Genomic DNA, 13,512 nt, shown 5'->3' on the forward strand with positions numbered 1-13,512 from the left:
CTGCGTTTTTTGCAGTTTTGCCATCGCCTGCTGCCTACGCACCCTCTGCTGCCTGCGTTTTTCATCAGCAGCTGCTGGCGACAGTTTTCTACCTGTTTTTTTTCCTGTTTACAGCTTGCATTTTGCTCATTCAGCGTCTCTCGTGGCTGGGTGACTGTTAATTCAGGCCGTTTTTGCTGTTTTTGGCAGTTTTTGACTGATTTTTTAACTTTCTGCAGCAGATTTTGTCTTCTGTTGATCAGATTTTGGGTTATATTGCATGTGAACTCTCATTTTTTGTAGTCTATGCTTGTGTTTTGGCTGTGTTTCCTCTCTAAATTCCATCTCTTCTCTACTTCTCTCCTTATCCTCTCCATATGGCTCCTCCGTGCACTTCCACTGATGATAAGTTACATGGACCTGATTATCTCACATGGAGTGCTGTCATGAAAGCTTGGTTTGTGCAAAAGCGGTTATGGTACATCGTCTGTGGAGCTATTGCTCGACCTCTCCGTCCTTCTCCTCTTCCTGAAGACTTTGATGAGGACAACCATGAGGAAGCGGTGCTCATATGGGACTCGGATGATGCCCGTGCTTACTTGGCGTTGCTTCGGTGTATTTCTAAAGCGGTCTTACTGGCGGTTACCTCCTGTAGGACATCTCCTGAAGTATGGCAGAAGTTGCAGCAGATGTACGAGGCACCTTCCATCATGTGGGCCATCACACTTTATGGCCAGCTCCAGCAGATAAAGTTTGAGCCGAAAGATACTATTCAGTCCTTTCTTCTTCGTGTTACGTAGGTACAGGACCAGCTTCGGCACATGCAATCTGCTCTTCCCAAGGTGCATCTTGTCGGGACGGTTCTCTACAAGCTCCCCCCGGAGTTTGATGGAGTGGCCAATGCTTTGCGGGTGCAGACATCATCGACTCTTGTCAGTTTTACACATATGACCTCGATGCTTCTTGAGCATGAGGCATCCTTGAGATTACAGGGGCGGCTTCCGGCACATTATGGAGGTGAGGCTTATGTAGCTTTAGAGAGGGGTAACGGGAAGAAGAAGTCGAAGGCCCAGTGTTACCACTGTGGCAAGAAGGGACATTTGCGGAAGGACTGCAAGAAGTTAGCGGCTTCCAGGAAGAAGGAGCAGAAGACGAAGCAGGATGCTGACTCTACCAATGAGTCCTCTCCTTCATCAGACTCCGACTCCGATCCTCCGACCAAGGTGAAGTCCAAGGCGCGGAAGGGATCCTCTTCTTTGGATCGCGGGAAGGGCTTGGTGGCCCCTTCCTCGGCTGCTTTCTAGTGGTGGTGATGAGGTCATCCCTCACGACTCTCTTGTGCCAGAGAGGGAGTGTGAGCGGGTGTTCAGATGGGGCAACTGCGCCTCATTTATACTTTTATACAGGTGCACAGGTTCCAGAGAGGGACGTCCCTGACGCATCGACTTCGGTCTGGTGGAATCAAATCCTGGAGCTGGGATTGACATCCAGGTTCATGCTGAGCTGGTTATCTGACAGAGAGCGGGAGGCTTTCGTCTGGAGCTCACATGAGGGGACACTTTGGCGGTCTGGCCGAAGGCGGGGAATCCATGGTCACCTATGTTCAGAGGCATTTTTGACAGGATGGTCTTGTATGCTACTGCGAGACATTGATGATGGACACAGAGACATGCTATGATCTTCTCTATTTTCAGGTGTTTGGTACGATCGACATCAGGTTCTCTCCGAGGCACCTTGGTGGTGGCTTGATCACCCACTGCTTGGGTATCCATGGTTCTACTTGGTGGTTCTCTGTTGTATAGTTTCCGATCCCTTTTCATTGTACTATTGTATTGTATCAGCTCACTCATGATCTGAGAGAGGGTGTTAGCAAAGTATTTGTCAGCTCATGTGTGAGTCTGAGCTTGATCTGGGCTGGGCATTTTTATTAGGTATTTTAGGTTTTTTCTGGTGTGGCATTTTATGCCAGTGGAGCATTTTATGCACCAGTCGGCCAGCTTTAATGCTGTCCAACCAGCATTATTGCTCCCCACTTTTTCAGTCTATATATACTCAGTGGCTCCTCCTCAGTCATTATCATCATCTTCACCATCTGCAGACTCTGTGGAGAGAGGAGCCAGTGCTAGTGCCCACGCAGCCAGTGACTCACTATTGTATGCGACTGTCTCGTGTTCAAATATATGGATTCCATTTCCCGTGCATACATCTGAGTTCTCATCTGTATCGTGTTCTTTTCTTTTCTCTTTTTGTTTTGTGTTTCAGCAGTTTATTTCAGCACATGTTAATGCTTCCACCGCTGCTCCACTTCTGACAAAGCTATCCCTCTTGAACCATATCTTCTGACACTTCACCAATAAAAGGCCTCAATAGGCTCACATGGAATGCATTATGAATTTTTCAATTCTCTGGCAATTTCAGCCTATATGCCACATAGTTAATCTTCTCTGAGACTTGAAAAGGGCCATAGTAATGCATACTCAGCTTTGGAAACAAACGTTTCTTGCCCTTCTGTTTTCTCAAATGTGCCTTTTCAAAATGCAATAAGACCCAATCATCCTTTTTGAACAAGAGTTCCCGATGATGACTATTAGCAGCTCTTTTTTGTTTAACTTGTGACTTTTCTAATGCATACTTGACCTGTTTATATGCTTCTTCCCAATCTTTTACATTAGGATCTGCTTCAAAAATGTTATCTTTTGTTTGCAAAATGGGAGGCAGTTTCTTTCCACCTTCCACAATCTCAAAAGGTGCTTTGCTAGTAGATGAGTGCACTGTATTATTGTATGCATATTTAACCAATGGCAAGTAGTGTTCCCAAGAAGTCTTATGGTCTGAAACATAACACTTTAGTAGATCTAAAACAATCGAATTTGCTTCTTCAGACAGTCCATTAGTTTGTGGATGGAAAGAAGATGAAAATTTCAGCGTAGTGCCCATGTTTTCAAACAATGCTTTCCAAAACAAGCTAGTCATTCTTGGGTCTCTATCATTGACAATTGTCCGTGGCATTCCATGGTACTTGAAGATATTATGCATAAATATCTTTACCATGTGTTCTGACTTAACCTTTTTCCTTACAGGAATGAAATGTGCCTGTTTGCTGAATCTGCAAATGATAATCGAGATTCCATCATTCCCTGAAGTTCTTGGAAGATCAAAAATGAAATCTATGACAATACTTTCCCATGGCCTTTCTGGAATAGGCAATGGTTGCAATAACCCTGGTGCCTTTTGTCTATCAAATTTGATCTTTTGGCATACAAGGCAAGATCTGACATATGCATCAACATTAGATCTCAAGGCTGGCCAATAGAAGAAAGTCTCTACCGCTTTGACTGTAGCATTAATACCACGATGTCCTGCATACGGTGGAGCATGACTTTCTAATAAAACTTTTGGCCTTAGCTGTTTTGTAACACACAGTCTTCCATGCATCATGATAAAGCCTTCTTTGAACACATAATGATCATGATGTTGACCATTGATCAACTGTTCATAGATTTAAAAGAAATCTCCGTCATCAGCATATTGCTATTTCATATCATCCAATTCATGGTGATAAGAAATTGAAACGGCTGACACCTGTGGTTTGCAAGATAAAGCATCTGCGACTACATTCTTCTTGCCTTCCACATGCACTATCTGAAAATGAAACATAGATAGGAAATTTGCCCAACGCATGTGTTTCTCTGACAATTTAGCCTGTGTGAGAAAGTATCTAAGTGTTTGATGATCCGTTTACACTAAAAAATCAGCACCAAGCAAATAGTGCTTTCAACTAGAAAGTGCATGGATCACAACAAATAACTCTTTCTCATAAATTTGGTAAGTCCTTTCAATGATAGAAAGTACTCTACTCTCGTATGCCACAACTTGGCCATTTTGCATTAATACAGCATCAATGCTGTTTCCACATGCATCACATTGCACTACGAATGACTTAGACAGATCTGACAAAATAAGTATTGGATCTATAGCTATTTTTCCCTTCAAACATCTAAATGCTGATTTCTCTTTGTCAGTCCATTGCCATTTGATATCCTTCTTTTTAAGCGCATGTAAAGAAGAAGCAATCTCTGCAAAGTGTCTTACAAATCTTCTATAGTAAGAGCATAGGCCAAGGAAACTACGAACATCATGAACAGTTTTCAAGTCTGGCCAAGAGACAATTGCTTCTATCTTTGTAGGATCCATCTTCACACCATCTTTAGAAACTATGTGCCCAAAGAAGTGAATCTCTTCCAAAAAGAATTCACTCTTCTTGCCATTAATGAGCAATCTATTATGCTTAAGCTCATTAAAGACTGTAAATAAGTGTTTTCTATGCTCCTCTTCATTCTTTGAAAAGATAATCATATCATCAAAGAATGTGCCAACGAAACTTCGATAAGGGTGGAAAATTCTATCCATCATTCTATTAAACGTAGCAGGAGCATTGGTCAATCCAAACGGCATGACTAGAAATTCATAGAGAACAAATGTCGTTCTAAAAGCAGTCTTATGGATATCCTTTGGCCTGATTTTGATCTGATGGTACCCACTTTTCAAAACTATGGTGCTAAACATTCCTGCTCCCTGTAATTGATCAAGAATGTCATCTATCCTTGGAATCAAAAACCTATTCTTGATCGTGTTCTTGTTCAAGGCTCTGTAGTCAATACACATTCGCCAAGAGCCATCATTTTTCTGAACTAGCAACACAGGTGAACAAAACGGAGAACTACTTGGCTAAATTAGTCTCTTCTCTAAAAGCTCATTAATCTGTGTCATAATCTCTTTCTATTGTGCTGCATTGACCTTGTACGGTAGCCTATTGGGTGGACTAGTCTCTGGAATAAGATCTATGGTATGATCTTTAGGCTTCTCAGGGGGTAACTCTCCTGGTAACGAATCTGAGTAACAGTCATTGAATTTATCCAAGAAAGCCCTTCTACTTTCATTTAGTACAGACACATTACCGTTAACTTCATTAACTTGGTTTGCAAAAACCAAATATGCAGAAATATGAATTTTCATTACCCTTGCAGTAGTATTGCGCTTGCAATAAGGTTTTGGGGACCCATCGTGGCTTGATCGGTTGTCTTCGCTTGTATCGCCTATTTCTGTAAAACCTTTGTGTATGGCCTTTTCACCCAAAACCGTCTGAGCTTAAATTCTTACAGAAAAGAATTTAAATCTTGGGGTTGGAACCATGAAACCGGTCTATGACTCACATAAAGCGGTAGTTCCTTCAATTAACACCTGGTCTTTTTACACACATACATACACACACAAAAACAAAAAGCTCACTCCCTTGCTCAACACCAGATTGGCCTCGAAGACCGGCGCCCCTCTCGGTATTTCTTTATCAATTAAAAGATGGAAAATTACAAAAATGAAATGTTCCAAAATACATAACGTGTGAACAGTTGGTTTTCATCCTTTTTGAGTAAATCCCAGCTGCATAAGGACAGCTCAGCATGACCAGATCAACATTCCTTTTAGGAAAGCATTTTCTATAACCATAACTCAATGATTCAGATCAATGTCGAGAAATTGGGTAAATTTCAGCCCAATTTTGAATGTACATGAAAAACCCCAAATGTCGGAGTCAAAAATGCCACAAATTCCTGCAAATTCTGAGACAAATTGTCTTGTCTTGCATCACAATCCCCAAATCCGGGAAAAGTCTCAAATTTTCGGGCCAAGATTGCACAAATCTGCACTTTGTGCTTCTACGCGTGAAACCCGTTAGAGCAAGGAGACTGCTTGCAGGAAAATTTAAAAACAAAAGATGAAAAATGCATGGAATGTGATGAATCTACTCCCGTTGACTAGTCGCCTTTTGTTGTGACCCGTCGCCTTGCAGAAAATTGCCGCCTGATCCCACAGAACTTATCGCCAGCCAAGTTGCTTGTCAGTCGTGACCAGTTGTTGACCTGAAAACCTATCGCATGCTATTGCTTGGTTCAAAACAACCTGTTGCTTGCCTGCCAAGTCAAAAATGACCTGTCGCTTGCACAAAACGTGACAGAATATGTTGTCGCCTGGGCAGATTTAGGATTTTTGGACTATTGATTGACAGTGCAGCACACACACATGCTTGAAATTAGTGGCGACTTGATGATTTCGCGCGAGCGAAACACTAGAGATGTCTCGCACGGACTCTGAGGAGCACGAACACCTTAGCCAAAGTTTTAATACTAGTTTGTTGAGCTCAGTGGCACGAGGATTGAGATACACAGTGCTTGCTAGCAGCAAAGAGACAGAGATAGAGTGCAGAGTAGAGACTAGAGTGAGCATGACTTGTGGATACAATGCGGAGTGTACCTCTTTAGGTTTTTAGATAGATATATATATGAAAGTACAATGTGCTAAGGGTGTGTTCACACCCGTGTACTTATAAAAGGCACGATGGCCCTTTATTCTCAACATTTTCTCTAGGTTCAAGAATATTCTCTTGGAACAATAAGAAGCATCTATCAACTTGTTTTGCTACATGTGAAGTAGTATAGTTAAGGAGAATCCTATGGCATATGGGATACATGATAAAGATCCAACAATGCTAAGATGTGATAATTAGAGTTACATCGCCATTGGAAAAAATTCAGTTTTTCATGCACGCACCAAATACGTTGAGATCTAGTATCACTATGTGCGTGACTTGATCGAGGATGGGATAGTAGAGTCGGTCTACTACCCAACGGAGGAGAATGGAGCAGATATCTTCACCAAAGCTCTCATGAAAGATATGCTTTGAGTTCATCTTCAGAGACTTGGTGTTGGGTTGAGGATGTAGTTCACCTATGGATGGACATTGAGGGGGGTGTTAGATATGCTCAATGCCCCACCCTCATAAGGTGCCACCAATGATCCATGGTGCTCTAAGTTGTAAGGCCCCCATTATGAGAAGAACCCATGTGTGAGCCCAGACATTGGTTGGGTCTTGACTTGTATATTAGATGAGGTCTATGTGACCAGATGGCAAAAAAAAGGTGACCTTTGAGAATTTGGATTTTGAGTTAGATAGAGTAGTTATGGTGATAGCAAATCGAGGCGTGATGGTAAAGGGAATATTCCTTGGCTCACTAGGAAAGGTTCATAATATGGTTGGATAAGCTAACTAGACTACCTTACTAGGCTATAAAAGGAAGACCCCTTCAAAGTCATCGTCAATCTATCTTTCACCCAATCAGAGTTCTTTCAGCTATCCTTAAGCTCTTTGCCTATCATCTGTTTGGATCGCCATCTAAGCTTCAGAGTGGAAATGCATGGATGGACAAAGCTATCTTTGTATCGGTTCGTTTGAAATTAAAGCGGTTTTTGTTCTTCTTATATTTGTTGTGTTCTCTACTCCTTGCTTAGATTTTGTTTGTTGCACTGTGTAATTTCTACACATTTAATGTAGAACTGTATCTGTTTTGTTTTGTTTTTTGTTTTTTTTTGGGTTGAAAACTGGGGATTAGCTTAAGGGGTAGCTCCAACTTTAACGAGATATGTTAGAGTTGTTTGCGTCAAAAGAGATTTTGTTCAATAAAAAAAAGATGGTTAAAGCGAGGATTGTGACATGTAGCTGGTGAGATGGACATACCTGCTGTCAACACCCCATGAAAAGCCATGCCAACACCTCTTGATGACTCCACCTATGAGTTCGCCCGATTGAGAAAGTCACTAGTGGTCTGCATGGCTTGGGGGCACATTGTCAAGTTTGATAGAGAGTTCGTCAACTTTCACGGATAATCTATTTGTTCATGTCTAGCTGCCCCTTTCTAGATGGCCGACAATTGCAATAGAGAAACGATTCTCTCTCTCTCTCATCTGCCAAACACAATTCCCCTCTCTCTCTCTACCTTCATAATTATTATCTCCATGATCAGTTACTCTCTCCTCGCCGTCAATCAGTTCTCTCTCTTAATCATATAGTCTCTCTCTTTCCTCGATTGATTTTTAGTATCTCTCTTTCTTCGATGCCCAATGCCAACATTGACAATAATGTTGTTAACATTAATAATAATGTCAATATTAAAATCAATGTTAAATTCACATAAACATTAAACGTTAAAACCACGAAAACATTTAATGTCACATTGACATTAAAATTAATGATAATATCAACATTAACATAAATTACTATCAACATAAAATTAATGATACTATCAACATTAAATATTAAATTAACATAAATTACTATTAACAAAAATTCTTTGATGCTCATTTGGGCTACAAGGTTTCAGTTTTCAATGATAGTTTGCCATAGCCTTGGAGTGACTCCAACCGTTAGAACAACCGAAGACTCTTGTGCACAAAGCATTGCCCCAACACAAAACCCAAGCACGGGTATGAAAAAACGTACCTTGCTTTTATACCCACCACTGACAACACGTGCCCCCCATGTACGCCCCTCCCACCAGCAGTGTCCCATACCACGCTTAATGGGATAGTATACCTGTTAGGCATGAACCATCATGGATCCGTGAGCAAAAGTGGTTTGGTGCGCGTCATCAAATCTCACATCCAATTGCAAGTTGATGCTTTGATACCAATGAAATCCCCTAGGATCCAAATTGCACACGAGACATGACAACATGACACAAGCCAAACTCAACACAAAAGGGATTGGACATCAAACTCACCTCCTAGCCATGGAGCCAAATGGACACATCCCCGAGCTTGGGAGCTAGCAGAACTTTGGGTTATGACCACATCCCAAGGTTTGGTGTCTCATACCACCAACCCACACCATCCCGGTGTATGCATGCGCTGGCCAATAGGCCATGAGTCCAAGATTCGTGATCACACAATGAATGTGCACAATAGGTCCTTGAGTCCTATAAATAGGACTTGGCTGCTCTAACCCTGAAGTGTCCTTAGTGCATTCACACTAAGTCACTTCATAACCATCATGACCAATGCTACTAGCACCCATTTGGATGTCCAGGGGCATAACAAGTAGATAGTCAAGGACCTCCTGGAAGACTTGGGATGATGGACTTATAAAAAAAACCAAAGGTGTATAACAACAAAGTTAACATAGAAAACTGATATGTACAACTGGTGATGCAAATGTCCATATGGTAGGCACATATTTGGCACTATTGTGACAATTTGAAAGATTTAATGATATTGATGTCTTCCTTTTGGGTTCTTGGTCATGTATAATGACATTATAGTGTGGGTGACCTAATGGTCAAGGACCTCTTGGAAAGACCTCGGATGATGGGCTCGTAAAAGAGCCCAAGCTCACAAGGGAAACCGATTCTGTACACTTAATGATGCCAATGTTCTTATGGTGGGCATCTTGGGCAAGGTTGCGACAGTTTGGAAAATATGAGTAATGATGTATCATGTCTGTGAGAAAACATGGATCTAGAGCATAGCACTGACTATGGACTACGGAAGTCGGTAACAAGACTCATAGTGACATGGACAAGAAGACAAACTATTGCTTAAGTGAATTAGGTTTCAAGATGTAGGCTTGGACTCATAAACACAATCTTGAGCTGACCATGATAGAGACACAGAATGAAGTACAAAGTACAAAATAGCATACCTTGAAAAGTGAACCGAGTACATGTCTTTATAGCTTTTTAGCTTCTCCACTCTCCTCACTGTGCATCCAACAGAGGTATGTACTGTTTGGCTATGGCTGCCAAACAGTGAGTATGGGGGTCAAGCACTTGAACTAAGCTAGGGGTAGATGAGGAGAAGCTGGAAGAGTAGAGACTGAAGCTAAGCCATGCTCGACTCGCTCTGATAACATGTGAAAAAACATGGATCTAGAGCACAGCACTGACTATGGAGGATGGAAGTTGGTAACAAGACTCATAGTGACATGGACAAGAAGACAAACTATTGCTCAAGTGAATTAGGTTCCAAGATGTAGGCTTGGACTCATAAACACAATCTTGAGCTGACCATGAACGAGACATAGAATGAAGTACAAAGTACAAAATAGTATACCTTGAAAAGTGAACCAAGTACATGTCTTTATAGCTTTTTAGCTTCTCCACTCTCCTCACTGTGCATATGGGATTCAGGACATCTCTTCTTGGAGCATACATCATTTGTTATTTTTCAACAATGTCTGCCCTTTGGATCACCTTGTTGGACAAGATTTATTTCCTATCTAGGTACTTCAGTCCCTAGTTCCTGAATTTGTTGTACGATGCTTATGCTTGCTAGTTTCATTAAAGATTTTGTTCAGTTCAAAGGGTTTTGTTTAGACATGTTGGACAGTTTACTTGAGGGGATACTGTGTGCGCGGCCTATTAACCTTCTGTGAACAAGTCTTTTGCGCTTTCTTTCATTTTTCTACCAAGATCTGGCATATTCTTGTCTATCATTAAGCTGTTTGTAGGTATGCATGAACTGCTCTTTGGTCCATTTTAAGTAATGGTTTCATGCTTGTATATTTAAAACTTGTTCTGTTTTAAGACACTTAAAACACTGCCTGCTTTTGCTAATATTTTCATGCACTGACAGGAATGGATGGTCAGCCTGGGTTTGGCAAGGCCAAAATCTTCTACTCCTGTCCAGGTCACCAAGGCTGAAAGTAGAGCACAGGACAACGAAGCTAAAGAAGATTCAAAGAAAATTGCTGCCGCAGCTCTTGCAGCAGCAAAGGAAGCATTGAATGCAGCTAAGGCAGGAAAAATAGAGGTATAAACATTATAGTGCTGAGTTGACCTGCTGCATGGAAAGCTTTGTTTTTTATGCCACTTTGTTGATTACTAAACCTGGCCTTCTCGTGACAGGTGAGTGAAGTGCTAGATTTTGCTGGGGAGGAGGTCAAAGTAACCAAGTTTCTGGATCCAAACTCCAAAGCAGCTGAAGCACTGAAGCGCAAGCAAGAGATGCAGGCATGGGCTTCCACAGGTTTAGATAAGCTGCTTCAGCAGATAGATAAGAGGCCAAAGCTGAATGTCTTAGAGAAGTCTAGAAAAGATTGGACTGATTTCAAGGGAGAAAAGCAGTTAGAGGAGGAGTTAGATTCATACAAGAAGAGTGGGGACAAATATACTGATAGAGTTGCCTTTCTTCAGAGGAGTGAGCTACGGGAGTACGAGCAGGAGAGAGATGCTCGGCTTGCTATGCAAGCAAAAAGACAGAATGATATATCCTATACAGAAGATATGGGATGATGTCCTCTCCCCCCCAAACAACCAAAACAAAAAGAAAAAAGAAAAAAAAAGAAATACTAGGGAACTAGATTTTCAAACTTCTCTTGTATGTGTGGTGTGAGCATGCCCTAATGTGTTCCTTTCGCTTCTTTATGAAACCAAGCTTCTCAAGTTGGAAATGTAATGTCCTTAGAGCCAATCCATGGTTTGCAATCCAGGCCAAGGGGTGCTTGAATAAGGTTGTCATTTTGCATATGTTATTTTTAGTGTTGAGACTATAACATCCATAAACAGTGTGATACCTGAAGTCCTTGTGGAGAAGCTATATTTCTGATGCCATGTGCCATTACACAGGTTTCTGAAGCATAGGAGAAACAAATAACTGTGTGCTCAGGAATGGGGGAGAGAGACTAGAAGAGTTTATCATGTCAATGGAGCATCAACGTTCTAGATTTAATGGCTTAGTTTATATAGGCTGAAAGTTGGTTTTTCTTCTTTAGGCGGTTTCTTTCAAAGAATGTGCTTCATTGGGGGAGTCAATGTATGTGATAGATGGACCAAAAGTGATGTTGTTTGATCGGTACGGATTGCTTATGAGGCAGCCACACAGCAGTTTTGTGGCAAGTAGCATCACTATGCATATGTGGTCCTGCACGCATCCGCATGTCAGTTTTTGTGACACAGCAATTCATGTATAGAAACTCTGAACTGTATTGGATTGGAACGTACTATACATCTCCACCTCTCTACAGATCATTCGCCTAAAATCTTAATGCTTGGGGTAGTGGTTGAATATTCAGCTTAATTTCAAGTGCTCCTCTACAATTTATTGAAAAAGTTAGTGGCCAAAGGTCAAGGTTTATTTTGCTTTGCATTTCAAGATCATACAATGTACAAGGATTTGTAGTCATGCCCACATGTTGAGGGATGTATTGTTTGCTATTATGTGAGATATCAACGTAAGTACATATATAAGGGAGACGTTGACAATACACGTTCATTACTTTGGATAGATTTCATTTGCAGTATATGGGTAGTGTATGTCATGCTCCACCAATAGCAATACCTATTACTGATTATCCTATTGGTCTTGAAAGAGAGGTAAGATGAGTCTCTGACCTTAAAAAAAGTGCCTTGATGAGGTGCTGATGTCTCAATTGATACGATGTGTTTGCAATTTTCAAAGATCATAAACATGTAAGATATGGTTGTGGTAGTGTGATACATCAAGGCTTGTTATAATGCAGCCTTTTTGTGAACTTCTCCACAACAATAAACATGGCATTGCTCAAGAATACTTGCTCTCTAAGATGTTGGTAGCAAAGTCCATAATCATCTTGTTGGTTGGTGTGGATTTCTTGCAATTGAAACACTTGGTTGCATATCTGTGAAACCTTTCTCTATCATTGGTCAATAGAAGCCTCTTGGGTTGGGCTTGAAAATTGAAAATCAACAAATCACTTCAAATACAAGCTTTATTTCACATCCTTGGTTAGTATAACTTGTGTCCTTGATGCATAAGCTTCATGTATATGAGTGTTAGTAGATTAGTTAGCTCATGAGCATGTGAATGTATTTGTGGGTTGGGAATAGTAGATTATTTTAGGGATTTTTCCAGTGTTTATTTTTGTGATCTTATGTCATCATATCATAGCTAACCAACACTTATAATTATTTTATTATTGGTTGACTTGATTGAGATCTAGGCATAGTTTTGCATGATAATTGTTGAGCTTTCTCCTTCACATTTATTTTTCTCTTGTAGTTTTCCAAAGTAGGTTTGGTAGGAGAGAGAAAGTTAGTGCCAGTGCCCACATAGTTGATGACCTAAATGTTGTACACGATTCTCTCATGTTTGGTATATGGATTTCATTTTTTGAGCACATCTTTGAGCTCTCTTTGTATTGTTTATCTGTTCTTGTGTTTTCTCTTTTCTCTCGTGTTGTGGAGTCTGTTATGGTTGTCTTCTATGCTACCAACATTGCACCCACTTTTGACATGGTATTAAATATTCGTGTTAGATCTTGGAGTGTTGTTTTTTGCTGTTGCAACTTGGCAACACTGGTTTGTTGCAAAATGTCATGATTATTACCCAAAGCTCGAGTCACCAATGTAAGGCCACCATCTAGGGTGACTTCTTTGATGGTTCTTTTTAGCCAGTCTATGTTGGAGCTGTTGATTAGCGACTCGCTCTCGATTTTTGTCATATTATGCTGGACCTCTTCCTTGTGGGTTTCATGCCTTGATCTTGGCAGGGGGTAGGGTGAGAGCTATGTTGGTGCCTTATTGAGTATTTTGTTTTGTGGTAGCTTGAGAGTTAAGTCATCCTATCCCGTGGTCGCCAACAATGAGAGCAATATTTAAATGTCTAAGACATGTCGAATAAGAGAGAAATGATGCAAATTTGAAGTAGGATTTAAAGCCCGATGGAAGT

General features: G+C 40.9%; 1 protein-coding gene across 1 annotated transcript in view; it reads left to right on the forward strand.

The window, feature by feature from the left end:
- LOC148027865 (craniofacial development-like protein) overlaps positions 1-11,798 on the forward strand; it is a 49,591-nt gene extending 37,793 nt beyond the window's left edge. The window contains exons 3-4 of the mRNA XM_087688953.1: positions 10,441-10,617; positions 10,713-11,798. Coding sequence (XP_087545079.1) covers positions 10,441-10,617; positions 10,713-11,099 — 564 coding nt within the window. The 3' untranslated portion in view covers positions 11,100-11,798. The remainder of the gene's footprint in view (positions 1-10,440; positions 10,618-10,712) is intronic.
- The last annotated feature ends 1,714 nt before the right edge of the window (positions 11,799-13,512 follow it).

Source organism: Lygodium microphyllum, chromosome 12 (assembly GCF_053477565.2).
Source record: "Lygodium microphyllum isolate KBCC chromosome 12, Lygodium_microphyllum_v1.1.10, whole genome shotgun sequence".
Classification (NCBI taxonomy): Eukaryota; Viridiplantae; Streptophyta; class Polypodiopsida; order Schizaeales; family Lygodiaceae; genus Lygodium; species Lygodium microphyllum.